We start from the raw sequence: 14217 nt of genomic DNA on the forward strand, positions 1-14217 counted from the left end.
CAGCAATTCAATAAGTTTATAGTTATCTTTTTTGAGCTACATTCTAAAAAATTGAGTTTAAATATCAATGTGACACACTACATAATGTGTATCACAATGTGATACTTGCTACATGAGAAAGAAATTGGAAGTTTTTCTTCATTTAAAAAACTTTGAAACAACTCATGGGGCAGTGGGGCTATGTAGTCTTTATAGATTAAGTAAAATTATTAATTGAAACCAAAAAAATCAAAAACCAAAAAAACATATTTCCTATTATCTCAATTTCTACTTGCTGGTAAGTTTCTGAGGTTGGTGAGAGAATCCCTGTTGCAAAGCTCAGTTAACAAATGATTTTGGTATTTCCCTTCACCTTGGGGGCATCAAAGAAGTGTTTTCTCCCACAGAGGAGCATATCTGAAGGCTTTGCTGAAACTATTTTCTTGAAGTGAGAGGATAAAAGATCTCAGACAGGAAAGAGAGGGAGACAGACGGACACTGAGTCAGGTTCCCACAAAGAGTTTATTGAGGGAGCCAAAGCCAGTGAGAGGACGAAGAAGTCCTACTTCAATATCCCTCCTTGAAGCTATTGGCCTCCAGCACGATGGAACACTCTGGGAGGGGAAGCCCTGTCCTGTGTGGGGCCACACGGAGCCTCTCACACCACAGCCTGCCTACCCCAAAGACCCAGATGCACGAGAGAGAAGACGTAATTTCAACCCTGGGAGGGTGCTGAGGACACAACTTAACCATCCCCCGTCCTCTGTGGGGCTACAGCTCTAGCCATTAGGACCTCTGGAAGAAAGGCCAGGATGCCTGGCCCTCTGATTGACCAGTCTAATCCTCAATGTGAAGGCCTAGGCAATGGGCCTGGCTCAGTTCAGACCTGGCCCCGGGCACCTACTCTAGGAGCCAACACTTAACAACCAAACATGATTAAAAACACTCAGGACGGTTCTCCCGCTGACCAGATAATGGCAGTGCTGCCAGACCCCGCCCAGAGACAGAGACCCAAGCTAATCGGTGTGAGCATGTGAGGAGACCACTCTGCCCCAAGAGGAGGATCTCCCTCCTGAGGCTCAGCTAGGGCCCGAAACTGGGCTTCTGTTTCTCCCCATCCAGTGCCAGTGATTCCCCAAAGATCCCCCAGAAGGGAGAAAGGGAGGAGGCAGAGAGTGGTCAAGAGGCTCCCCCATGAATGGGGTTGGAAGTCAGATCTACTGGGATGAGGAAAAGGCTGTAGACGTGTGAGACATTGGGGCAGGGGTGCTGGGGTGTTCCTCGGACTCTGGCATGTCATCCTGGAAGTACTCAGCCTGGCGGTACTGCCACAGACGTAGGTTCCCGTCCCACTGCAGGGCAGAAGGTTTGGGCAAGTAGTCAGGGGGCGCCGCCTCCTCCTGGGTCGAAGTCCCAGACACACACTGGCCCCCCTAACCCCAGCATCCTCACCGAACTGCTGACAATCTTCTCCTCGAAGGGGTGCCAGCTGACGTCACGCACACAGGCCTTGTGGTTGGTCAGCTTCTTCACGATGTGGCCACTGAGAAGGTCGTACACTGTCCAGGAAAGGCCAGAGTGGAGAGGGGCTGCCAGAAGATCTTCTAGCCACCCCTCATCTCTCTCCAAGCAGCATCACTTACCTGCCTCTCAGGCAACTCCCCACTTTCCCAGGGGAGCAAAGCCCATACCCGAGGATGGTGTTAGTTTCTTTTCCCTACCTCATTGAGGGTATGGTCTAGCAGAGCTTGGGTATCTCTGGCCCTTAGCTAAATGTCACAGGGTCTACAGTTAAGAAAACGAAATGTGGTTTTAAAGCAGCAATTTCCTTAGAAGCCCATGAGATATGGAAGACATCACAAAAGTGAACAATGGGCTGTCTCCACAGACATGTGAACTGCTGTTCCTTTTCTGGACGCAGGTGCACCTTTCTCTCTGCCTGGATAGGCCTCCATCTCAGGGTCTCCCTAGGGACGGCACTGTCTTAAGCTCCTTCTATCTGTGACTGTATGTTTTTTTTCGTGCATTCCTCCTGCTTCAACGGCTGTACATCTTTTACTACTTGGTGCTGTCTTTTTGTGCCATTCTTTTTTCTCTGTTCCCTCCTACCTTTCATCTGCAATCTCCTCCCCTGACTGGCTAAAAAGCAGAACTGAGTATATTTTTGGAAATCTAGTATATTTACTGACTAGAATTCTGTGTTCCTTTTCTTAATTTAAAATGCTGATGAATAGAATGTTTTCTCTTTCTCCATTTAAGCCTCCTTGCTCCAGGCTAAATGAAATTGTCACTGGGTTTCTTAAGGGGGTCATGGCTGGTTACAGGTAGAATGCCAGGGGAACGTTCCTGCCCTTCCTGAGGCCCCTGTTCTGACACAGTCCTTACCGACCACTTTGCCAGTGGAGCAGCCACTGTAGATGAACTGCTGGCCAGTGCTATGGCTGGGGGAGAATCGGCAGCGGATGAGGGTGTGCAGCACCCCGTGGCCCCGGTAGGTCATCAAGGAGCTGTCCCCTGGGAGCTTCAGCTTCCGCCAGGCTGGGGAGAGATGTGGGGTGAGCCTTGGGTTAAGGGAGTCTGGATTCTCCTGTATCACCATGGTCCTCAGTAAAGACGGATGCTCACAGACAACTGCCTTTCCAATTCCCAACTGGTGGCTCTTTCCCCACCTAACAGTCAGCTGATATACACCAATATGGCTCTGCTGATTGTTAAGATGCTGAAATACTTTTGTATTTGTAGGTTTGGAGTGATCCCCAGCCCTCATACTGGGAATCCCTGGCTCTCCCATGGTTCAGCAAACAAGGAGTTAATGCCTGGCAAGGGGGAGTCAGGGAGGGCTCCAGGCTCCAGCCCATCCACTGTGCCCATGCCAGGCCTTACCAGGGGTTAAATGTTTTAACTATCACCCCTGACTCTTCACGCTCCAGATCTCCCGTTCTACTTCCACTCTCACCTTTCTTGGGCACCTGCTGCCAGCGGTAGTCCCAGTTTTGCTGCGTGGCAGCCTGGCGAGAGGCTTCCATGCCTTCCCGGCTGGAAAAGCGTCGGATATCCCAGAGCTTGATGGTCTGGTCTTTGGAGTTGGAGATGAGATACCGGGCATCACCCTGTGTATCCCAAGATGGATAATGAAGCATCAGAGCTTGCAGATGTGTCTGTCAGTCCAGGTCCCCTCCCCCAGGTAAGGGGTACGAACGCTAGTCCTTTGACTTTGGTCTCCTCCTTCTTCATCCAGGTGGGCCTCACCATCAGTTTCCTACCACAGACCCCACACCCTGGCTAGGTTTCCCCTTCTTTGCCCAGGGTGCTGGCTGGGCTCCTGTTCTATCTTGGATCAGGTTGTCTTCTACTTTTCTTGTACAGAAAGCCCTGCTCCTTGAGGAATAGTGGGTACTCATGGATCTCACATCTCGTGGCTTAAGCCTCTTCCCTAAACTCCAGCTCTTGCAAACCTTGGCTAATGAGGAGCCTGGCGAGCTCCCACACCTATCCACTTTGATGCCCTCCTGGACAACCACAACCTCAGTTGCCTGGCTGTGTAGTCTTGCCTCTTCACCCACCTTGCTGTCAATGAAGGTGATGCCGTCCTGGTGTCCGGCCAACGCGCCCACGGGCTTGGGGTCATCCTCCCGCATGGTGCGTCGATCCCACACTTTGCAGATGGCATCGTCACCCCCGGAGAACAGGATCTGGGAGCTGATGTCAGCAAAGGCCACCGCATTCACATCATCCTCATGGGATTCAATCTAGGGGAGAAGGGGGCCAGGATGCCTCTGACCTCTTTCTAGGTCTTCCAATAGGGCAAGGACCAAGAGACAGAGGCTCAAAGTCTCGGGAGCCATACCTGAAGGGTACGCCGGTTCTGCTCTCGGTCAAAGACATATAGGCAGCCATCATTGGCCCTGAAAGTGGGGGATAAAGAGAGTTCTGGAGCCAGGACTGAGAAGACCCATGCTACATGTGCTCTGGAGAGACCACTGTCTCAAAGTCCTGCTGAGGGGCAAGCCCTTGTCTCTTCTTATACAGGAGGTGGGAGAAGAGTTAGCTGTGTTTGCAAGGAGGTTTGAGACTTCCCATCTTGTGCTGGGGAAATGGTGAGTGAGAGGTGAAGCAACTCATAAACCTTGGCCCTGGAGAAGACCTCGTTGTTCTCCACAGCTGCCTGGGTACGGGTGTCCGACGCAGTCTCTGTAACTGCAGAGCTGGTCTCTGGGAGAGCTCCTAGCTCATTAAGTGAGGGAGGCATCCCCACAAACACTCACCCTCCTAGTACTTCTCGTCCATCTGAGGAGACAGCAATAGAGAAGACAGCAAAGCGACGCTCATCTGGCCTGAGAAAAGCAAAGGAGGAGCTGCGTTAAGTGGACTTCCCTTTAGCCCTGGTTTATACAGAATGTGATGAAGGCCGTATGGCACACTGCTGAGGGGAAAAGAAGTCCTGCCAGCACGTGCCAGAACATGGAGCACCTCAGTGAGAACCCGGGAAGAATCCTGTAGCCGTCTATTTTACCCTGGTCCTCTAGCTGTCGGGCTGGGTGCTTCCCTCCCAGGAATCCACAGAGAAACTTGCAACCAGTGTACTTTTCCCTCTAAGCAGGAGTTCCAGTTCAAGAGGTTTGCTCCTGGAGAGCCTTCCTTGAGAAGTTTCTGATGAGTCTGACCAGGAAGGGAAGCCAGTACCTTAGATCCAGGGCAGTGTGTGTGTCTCCCTCCCCGTAGATGTTGCAGATATGAACTAAGAGAAGCAAGAGAAATGAGAATCTTTCAGGGCTGGGGTAAGGAGGGTTGAAGTAAAGTTAGGGAGGAGATGGAACAAAGGGGAAGGATGTTGGACCCTGGGAGTGATCTGCCCAGGAGGTGTGGAGTCAGAGCATGGAGGAGATGGGCATTTGGAGACCTCAGGTCCCAGGCTGGAGAGACCATGGTGGTCTGGGGCACACTCACTGTAATCAGACCAGCTGGAGTAAAGGAAATGGTTCCCATCAGGGGTGAAGGCCACATCCAAGACGCTCCAGCCTACATCTCGGGCCTTGATGCTCTTGAATTTATGAAAGCGGCCATATCGGCAGTCATACAGTCGGATTGTCTGGTCTGTGCGAATGGGGATCAGGCAGAATTAGGGAACACTCTCCTGGAATCCTCCCTAGACCAGACCTCTCTCATTCACCACTGATCTGTGGAATCTTCCTTTGATCATGGGACTTGTGTTTTAGCTAAGGGTCTGAGCTTCCTGGGTCTGGCGTTTTCTAGCCTCAGTCAGGGGGAACATCTCTTGTTCTAGGGCAGTTGGTAGGACTAGGGTCTGGTACCTTGACAAGCAGACATGAAGATTTGACCATCTTTGCTGTAGATGCCACAGAAAGCCTTCTGAGAGTAGGTATCAGTGAAACCCAGATCATTGGGCAAGAAGCTGGGGAAACAGAGGGAAAGTAAGGGTAAGGGGAGCTCAGGATGGGGAATGTCCCAGTTAGCAGAATCCTAACAGAGCTGGATGTGAGTACAAAGGCATTCTTCCCTTTGGCTTTGTGGTATAAGCCCCTTTCTTTGATTCATTCTATCATCCTCTCATCTGCTATAGTTTTCCACTTTGTTCACTCTCAAAGCCTCAACCCCACATAACCTAAACTTAACATCCCAGAGGATCTTTTAACACCAATCCCTTCAAAGCATAGGAAATAATTTATCTGGCCCTTGGAATCTCTCCACTAAACCCCATACTCACTGAGACATCATTCGAGACCGTTCTCCAAGGGAGAAGCTTCCCTGGTGGCAGAGACCCCGTTCTCTCTAAAGGAAAAGATTAGGGAATATTGCTAGCAGAAACAGAGGGCCATTCAGCCACACCCAGCCCCCACCTCCAAAAATATTGCTCTTGCTACAGAAATGAACCCCACACACAGCAGCATGTCCCACCAAACTCCAACTCAGGTTGGCTAAGAGCTCTCCAGCTCCAGCACTTGAGGCTTCCTTGGAAAGTTTACTTTCCTCATCTCTGGGATTGTAGCTTCTGGCTGCATTGATAGGCCTGTTGCCAGGCTGGCTGGAAGTGGAGCGGCCTACCTGGTGCAGCATTTGTGGAAAGCTGTGCTCCAGCGCTGCCCGCCTAAGCCCCAGCCGCCCTGTGGCCAATTCCACTTGTGTCTTGATCTCATTGCATTCCAGCTCCCGGGTGTCAGGGGTTGCATCCACTGTGAATACCAAAGAGAAGGTTTCTCCTAGGTCTTTTCCAGCCCAAAGGACAGTTAGCAGAGCTGTGCTCAGCCTACTCAATGTGGCTGAATATACTCGGGCTGCAAAGACTCCCTCATTCCCTGAATTATCTCATCTTCTTCTTTCGGTTATTTTTTTTTAAAAAGGTTTTCCGATGGAGACCCTTTGATATTAGGGTCTCAGTCTGCTTTTCCTCTTACCGGGTGGGTTGTATCGGTCTCCGAGACGACCATCCCAGGCACTGTCATGCTCTTCCTCTGAGTCTGAGAGGGCCTGGATGAGTTGTAAATTTGCTGCGCCTCCTCCCTGCACCAACCTCACTTGGCCTCTGTGGAGAGACCCCCCATGATAAAGGGGAGGATCCCTTCCCCAAACCAACCAAATTCAGAGTCAATGGCTAGGTAGTTCTTAGACCACCTTGTCCTCAAATCCTCATACTATCCCCATTTTAAGGTTTGAGGCTGACTTTGTTATTTTGTCTCCTGTAAGACACACTAGGAAACTAATTCTCACTCTTACAGCAGGAGTAGAAAACCCCAACATTGCATGGATGTTGACAGACCTACTAAGTTGACTTCCCAGAAAGCTAAAAATCCTGAGAGCATTTCCTTCTGAGCCTCTGCCCAAGAAATCCAGCATAGAACATGGTTTTCTGAAGGGATTCCCAAGCTTGTTTTCTCCCCGAAGAGCCACAGCTAAGAAACAAAGCCAGCTGCACCCCTTTCCAGTCAGTTCCTGGTGGTCACTTCCTTCAAAGCATTCTTTCCTCAAGAACAGGATTAGAGTTAGGTTAATTTAAACTTGTTTTTCAAGTAAATCCACGTGGCCTCATATCATGTGTCAATAACTTTCACTTAAGTTCAACACTTCCTCAATTCTTCTCTTCACCCCTCACATCACTCCCTTCCCTCCAGGGCACCCCCCCCACCTTTTTATTTTACTTACTTGGAAAATAGGTTACATTTGTGTAGTCATAGATAGAGAGACTCCCCTGAACAGTCCCCTCAAACACAAGATCAAGTCATCTTACTGACCCTCCCTAGGCAAGAACCACTCTTACTAGGTGTAAGGCTGAGTCCATGAGTATCCAGCAGGGAAGGCTGTTCTGCTCAAACAGAACAGCTGTCCTGGGCTAATCCCATTCCAACTCTCTGAAACTTCCCTGACTGGAGCTGAGATCAAGGGGCTGTGGTGGCGCCTGGTGGGGACACACTAGGGGGTAAGTTACCTGCGTAGGAGATAGGCCAGTACCTGGGCCAGATCCACATCTTCATCTTCCTCTTCCTCTTCCTCACTCCTACGCAGGCCAGCCCCTCTTCGGGGCAAGCCCTCGGAGGGGTCTCCGGACCCAGTTCCTGCGCTGCTGCTGTTCCGTGATCCCATCTTCTGGTCACAGCATCCTTACGTCCTGTGCAGGGACTCCTCCTGTCACCTCCTTGGGTTTGGTGAAAGCAAAGCCTGCTCTAGAAACACCAGAATCTCCTGAGATACAACTATTTCTATGAGGGCGACCCTTCCTAGGCACTGAGATCCCTTCTTCTTAGTCTGTAACAACTCCCAAGCCTTCGGGAACACAAACCTTTCCCAATCCTGTGGAACAAAAAAAAGCAGGCTGAAGCCTAGGGCGCGACCCTGGCTCACCAGTGAGAATCCTTTGAAGAGGAATTTCTCAGTTTTCTACCTCAAACTCACCTATCAAAATCCCTGGGGTGGGGGTGGATTCCCAGGTAACCTCGGCCGACCAATCAAAACCCCTCGCGGAAGAAAGCGCCTCATTAGCTTACCCCATTTAACCAATCAGAAGCCTTAGGACTCAGAGACCCCCCGACGCCCCCTTACCCGCCAATCAGAGCATTCCCTTGCGAAAGCCGGCGGCAGCAACAACCAATGAGGTTAAAATACGGCCTAACACCCCCTCCTTCCTCGCCTCACGCCCACGTGGTGTGCCGGGGGTGTGTACGCTAAGCTGAGGAGGCAGGGAGGGAGTCGAGAAGCACCTCCCACAAAGCCGGCGGTTACCGCCCCGCGCGAGACCACCCACCAGCCAGGAGCGGTCGTAGGGCCCGCAGCGGCGCGAGGCCTCGTTTACAAAGAATGCTCCCGCGGCGTCGGCCAACCGCCTCTCCGTAACGCGCCTCCTTCGTCACGTATCTCCCGGCTCCGCGGCCGGCAGACCGAAGACGTCACGCGACGCCCCTTGGCCCCGCCCCCTTGGCCCGCTCACTGGACAGCTGAGCGCGGTGATTGACAGATGGGAGCGAGAAAGTGCGCGAGGGGTCTGAGGGGAGGAGAAAGCGGGCGACCCAGTAGGGGCGATCGCTCCTTGTTGTGGGAGGAGTAAGTAGGGCACCGGCTGCCTCCTGAATCAGAGAGAACGGAACTGGAGTTCATGGGCGAGGGGCGGCGCTTACAAAAGAAGTTGGTTTGCTTCCCAGAGGTGTCTTAGCGAGGGATACAATTTGCTGCGGGCCCTTTAGGTTAATTTGGCTTCGCACTTTTCAGAAGATCTCTAAGGACCTACTCTTTCCTCCCGTTGTCCCCGTCCGGCTCTAGCCTTCCTCTTTTTGCCGGCTGCAGCTGTGGCCGTCCCTGCCCTAAGGGGTGCCCGGCGCTTTGGGATGTGTTCACCTCACAGGCCTTCACACCCGCCCTTCCGGGCTTAGCTTCCGGAAGCCTTGTTTTTGTGGGGACCGCCCTTTCTAGACCTCCCGTTAGCCGTTTTGGTAACTTTTTAGATGACCCCTGGCTTCCCTCCGCGGTCTTTGCAGACGCTCCCTAACACAGCCGAGGGTCTCCGCCGGCTTTTCCTTTTCGTCAGTTCCCCTCAGACGCCCCCTGGGCCCTCAGGGGTTTGCGGGCTTTCCTGAGACCCTCAGTCTTTGGGGTGCCTCTCCGCCCCGGGCCGCCGGTCCAGGGTGTGCACGCGCGGCGCTTCCTACCCCCTCCTCCGGGTTTATGAGTAACCCGGCTGAGTGCAAGGCCAGGACTTGTGTACCTCGGGATCCTCGCCCGTGCTGAGGTGGGGGGTGGGGGTGTGTGTGTCGGGGGTCCGTCAAGTGACCGTGCCGGGCGTGTAGGCCCGGGGTCCAAGCTGCACCTCAGCTCCCCCAGCCCGCCCTTTCTTAGAAGTGGTGCGATCTGACCCTCTCCCAGAGCCCCCGGAGGGCAGAAAGGGGAGCCAGGGCCCTTGGTTTTCCTGGGCTCTCCTTCTGGGGCTCGCTCTCCTTCTGGGGCTCACTCTCCCTGGGAGAGCGAGGGTGTGTTTAGTCCTTCGGGTGATGCCTCCTGGTTTCTAGATAGGAGCTTATCATCTGGTCACCAGGGCGGGCTTCATGGGCCCACACTTGGTTTAATGTTCTGCTATCACCCTTTGAAATTCTTAAAAATGTTTGAACAAGCGCATTTTCCTCTTGCTCTGGGCTCTATTAATTATGTAGTCAGTTCTGCCAGTCAGCCATCTCCTGTTGTCAGATTACTTACTATCTGCCCTATAGTATTTATTGTCTCAATAAATCTTAGATTTATTTGTAAATAAATTCTACAGTTTATAAATTATAAAATTTATAAATTATAAAAATTTATAAATTATAAAATCTAAATTATAAATCACAGAATCTTAGGAGTCTGTAGTTTCTGGGTTGTCCAGCCTGGAAAATCTGGAATCATTTTCCAAAATGATCTTTCCCTCCTCTTTGCCCTTTAAATTCAGTTCTTCAAATCCTACATTGATTCTTGGCTGATTAGTTGAGGAGGTTTTCAGGGTCATCACCCAATATAAAATTTTCATTATTTCGTGCCTTTCCTAGTTAGTTGATCTGCTGGAAGTATTCTTCTCTAATAGCATTTAGTTTTTAGGAATCTACAACTGGTTCACTATTGTTTATTGTTTCAAATGCAGACTTCTAAGCCTGGTTGTCTGTTTTTCACTAGCCTCATTTTTTGTTACTTCTGCCAAGCAAATATGGCCATGAATTCCTTGCTTGTTTCCCCCTCTGCACCTTCCCAGGAGAATTTCTTATCTGGGGGAAACTTTGTCTCTACCAATCAGGGTCCCTCCCTCATGACCCAGTGGTGTCACTTCTAGGAATTGAGCCCTGACCTATATGCTAAGTCTAGCATAAACGTTTCTGTTCAGCAGAGAATTATTGATAGTAGGAAAACACTGGAAACAAAATAGATCCAAACACACTGCTACAGGATGGGACTGGTTAAATTATGGCCCATATGGTAGACACAAAAATGCCAAGTAGCCATTAAAATGATGTAGTCTTCTATTTTTACGCTGTGGGAAATTGCGCAAGTTACATTTTTAGGTTTAAAAGAGGTGGTAGTTCTTCTGGTGACGTGGTAGTGGGTGCAAAAACAATATGGTCTAAAATTTGCATATAAAAAGTATAAAAATACCCAGGCTCATTATATCATTAAACAAATAATAAAATGGAGGAGGCCTTGCATGAACTAATGACAAAGATACAGTATGAACAAAGCATTATGGTTAACACAATTCGATTACTTGTGCTCCACAGTAAACAAATAACAACTTCTGTTAAACTCATTTCCTTAACTCATTTTTAAATTACCTCTTTCCTCTTCTCTTTCCAAATCCTTTTAATTTACAAATGCAGTTTAAAACTGAATAAAACCTAAATTCAAGCCTTTGAAATGTGGAACTTGTATATTATTGAATAAGACATTTAAAAGTCATGGTAAATGTTAAAAAGAAAAATCTGAGGTTTTATGGCCCAAACGAGTCTTAACATCAAATGCTAGAGAATATAGGATTTCATCTCTGGATTCCATTGGTTGATATTTGTATGTAAAAGATTTTTAAGCCTATGAACTTGATTATATCACTTGTGACTTACAGTATTTTAAGAATGTATATGAGCATTTATATGTTAGGGTATACTATGTGTTTCATTGAAAGAAGATGGCATTTCTTTAAAAATAATTTAAAGTCATTTTGATAAACTTTATTGGCCCTTCCTGTCATGATTTTGAAATTTGGTGTGTTGCTTGGTGACAATTTGCAAGTGCTTTCCATTTGAGCAGGCTGCACTCTCCCCAGCTACACTTTAAGGTGCTTGAGGCCACAGAAAGGTCTTCTACCTTTAGCACCCATTTTAGGACTGGTTCTAGTAACTGCTATGTAAATGTCAGCTCGTTGACTTCCTGTCTGACCTGCCTTGGACTGTTTCCTGCTCATTAGCATCTCCACCAGGGGGCGGGCTGGGCTTGAGAGGAGAGAAGGAAAACAAATTTTTCTCTCTGGCTACTCCTGCCCTCCCTCTCCCTGGTCTCAGCTCCCTCCTGGTGACTGCACGGAGCTCCTGGGACACGTGTACAGCTTCAGGCAACACAGGGAAAGTTCTGTCTTCCGAAATGACGGGTGACGTGTGTTTTTACATTATCTTCTTAGAGCACACACGTCATAGAAGAAAAGGGGGAAGTATGCTAATTTACCCAGGACTTAAAATGTGTTGACTCTAAAGCAATTGAGTAATTATGAGATTTCCAATACTCTTGTGTCCTGTGTCCTGGGGAACCAGAATTTTTTGTGTGGCGGATAGGAGGTACAGGTGGTAATAGAAGTTAAAAAACCTTCTAGCCCTGAGTTTGAATAGGAACTATCAGTATGAACTCATGAGGTGTTTTATCTTCCTATCCCTATCCACTGAAAAGATCTAGAAACAATCTAGTAGCAATAAACTCTCCTGCCACCTAAATCTTAAAATGCCATTTCCCATGGAAAGAAACTAGAGCTTGGGGAAATGGTTGATTCCAGGTCTGGGGTAGGAAATATACAAGGTGAGTGTGGAACAACTTACCATACCAGCTAGCAAAGAAGCCAGTAAACAATATTAGAGTAATGTCAAAAGGACTCAGGAGTCAAGCTTATGGCCAAAGATGGGATAATTTGAGCATTTTAAGGGTAATTTGATAAACATTAAGTATGTTTAATCTATGAGTTCATAGTGGGGGTGTGTGTGTGTAATTAATTGGTCACCATTTTGAAGAGTGATTTGAAACCAAATCATTACTTTGAAGATGGTAAATAAAGGAAAAGAATCAAGCAGTTATCTTGCTGTTCCTATATAAACTGTACCTCTGGGTAATGAAATAGAAGATAAAAGGCGTCTCCCTTAAAGGCATAATTTTTTTTTTTTAAATGGGCAAGGCTAAACTATAATGTCTAGGGATCTGGATTTGGGTAATACAATACAGAAAAAAAAAAAAGCAAGGATGCGATTATCATGAACCATGGTGTCCATTTACACCAGGAAGGAGGGGCTGTGATGAAGGTGAGGAACATGGCGATGGGGTGGGGGTGGGGGTTTAGTGCTTGGCAAAGTTCTGTTTCTTTTTCTGGGTGATAGTCTCAAGTTTGTTTGATTTATATTAGTTTATTAAGCTATACTTTTGTATGGTTTTCTGTATCTGTGTTTTAAAATAAAAAGTTTAACTAAAATGTGTTAACTGTATTTTATCATTTATCTGGAGCTGCAGGGCATGCAGCCCAATTTTATTTTAATTGACAAAATCATTTTTTACTTGGGTTCCTCCAGAATTTTTGTTTGTAAAATTTTTAAGTTGAGGTATTTACAATGAGTTGATTTACGGGTTGATTTACAATGTGTTAGTTTTAGGTATACAGCACAGTGATTCAGATACATATGTATGTGTGTGTGTATGTATTCTTTTTCAGATTCTTTTTCTTTATAGGTTATTACAAAATATTGAATATAATTCCCCGTGCAATACAGTAGGTCTTTGTTGGTTATCTATACTTTATATATAGTAGTATGTATATGTTAATCCCATCCTCCTAATTTATCCCTTTCCCCCACATTCCCCTATGGTATCCATGTTTGATTTCTGTGTGGGGGTCTAATTCTGTTTTGTAAATAAGTTCATTTATGTCCTTTTTTTTTTCAGATTCCACATATAAGCGATATTATATATTTGTGTTTCTCTGTTTGGCTTACTTCCCTTAGTATAATAATCTCTAGGTCCATCCATGTTGCTGCAAATGGCATTATTTCATTCTTTTTTAGGGCTAATATTCCATTGTATGCATATACCACATCTTTATCCATTCTCTCTCGATGGACATTTAGGTTGCTTCCATGCCATGGCTATTGTAAACAGTGCTGCAATGAATACTGGGGTGCACATATCTTTTCGAATTCTAGTTTTCTCTGGATGTATGCCCAGGAGTGGGAATGCTGGATCATATTGTAACTCTAGTTTTTTAAGGAACCCCCATACAGTTCTCTATAATAGCTGCCCCAATTTACATTCCTACCAAAAGTGTAGGAGGGTAATTTTTTCTCCACATCCTCTCCAGCATTTATTATTTGTAGACATTTTGATGATGGCCATTCTGACCAGTGTAAGGTGATACCTTATTGTAGTTTTGATTTGTATTTCTCTAGTAATTAGTGAAGTTGAGCATTTTTTCATGTGCCTGTTGGCCAGCTGTATGTGGAGCTGTATTTGGAGAAATAAAATTTTTTTTTCGGCTGCGCCATGTGGGATGCAGGATCTTAGTTCCCTGACTAGGGATTGAACTGGTGCCCCCTGCAGTGGAAGCAGCATCTTAACCACTGGACTGCTAGGGAAGTCCCCAAAATCATTTTTAAGGCTAACACCTTCCTATCTCTGTGCATTTAGGTACCAGAGAGGTGCCTGGAACCCCAGTACGCTGCCTCTTTCCAGGAGGGACTTATTTCCAAACCTACTTCTTTTTCTCCTCTAAATTGTATTTACATTGCTCATTTTCCTCTTAAACTGTGGAGTCAGCAATGTGTAACATATGCCTATGGGGCCCACTCTAATCAATACAGAGCAAAGAGGTGAGGACAGCTAGCATACATTCGATGGTTATTCCTTGTCAGGCATAGTTCTGAATGCCTGGCTTCACTGACTCTTAATCCAAACAACACTGTTAGATGTGTAGGCCATTTTACAGCTGAAGAAACTGAGAGGCACCCCTGGCCTGAGTCTGTGAGGTGCCTAACATCT

The 14217-nt window shown here is 47.5% G+C and overlaps 1 protein-coding gene across 8 annotated transcripts; it reads right to left on the bottom strand.

Moving 5' to 3' along the window:
- Window positions 1-482: 482 nt before the first annotated feature.
- Window positions 483-8547, bottom strand: DCAF11 (DDB1 and CUL4 associated factor 11). Of its 8 annotated transcripts, none has more exons than XM_057724346.1 (15): window positions 8234-8547; window positions 7421-7655; window positions 6393-6520; window positions 6043-6170; window positions 5705-5769; window positions 5292-5392; window positions 4927-5073; window positions 4663-4717; window positions 4245-4313; window positions 3827-3884; window positions 3543-3728; window positions 2936-3089; window positions 2365-2517; window positions 1432-1538; window positions 483-1331 (listed from the first exon to the last, which is right to left on the bottom strand). In XM_057724346.1, exons 2-15 carry the CDS (start codon window positions 7573-7575, stop codon window positions 1197-1199), a joined length of 1641 nt encoding a protein of 546 aa, XP_057580329.1. In that variant the 5' UTR covers window positions 7576-7655; window positions 8234-8547; the 3' UTR covers window positions 483-1196. The 8 variants fall into 8 exon arrangements, with proteins under 8 accessions (XP_057580329.1, XP_057580330.1, XP_057580324.1 ...); XM_057724347.1 differs by having other exon boundaries at window positions 7444-7782; window positions 8234-8482; XM_057724341.1 differs by having other exon boundaries at window positions 7421-7782; window positions 8234-8477.
- Between the last annotated feature and the right edge of the window lie 5670 nt (window positions 8548-14217).

Source organism: Hippopotamus amphibius, chromosome 2 (genome assembly GCF_030028045.1).
Source record: "Hippopotamus amphibius kiboko isolate mHipAmp2 chromosome 2, mHipAmp2.hap2, whole genome shotgun sequence".
NCBI lineage: Eukaryota > Metazoa > Chordata > Mammalia > Artiodactyla > Hippopotamidae > Hippopotamus > Hippopotamus amphibius.

What these genes read in the sequence shown, in the direction of transcription:
- DCAF11 (XM_057724346.1), bottom strand. Translation starts at nt 7,575, where the DNA reads ATGGGATCACGGAACAGCAGCAGCGCAGGAACTGGGTCCGGAGACCCC. An exon ending in CTGGCCTATCTCCTACGCAG is followed by an intron (nt 6,521 to 7,420) that starts GTAACTTACCCC and finishes GTCTCTCCACAG; the next exon opens with AGGCCAAGTGAGGTTGGTGC. An exon ending in CGGTCTCGAATGATGTCTCA is followed by an intron (nt 5,393 to 5,704) that starts GTGAGTATGGGG and finishes CTGTTTCCCCAG; the next exon opens with CTTCTTGCCCAATGATCTGG.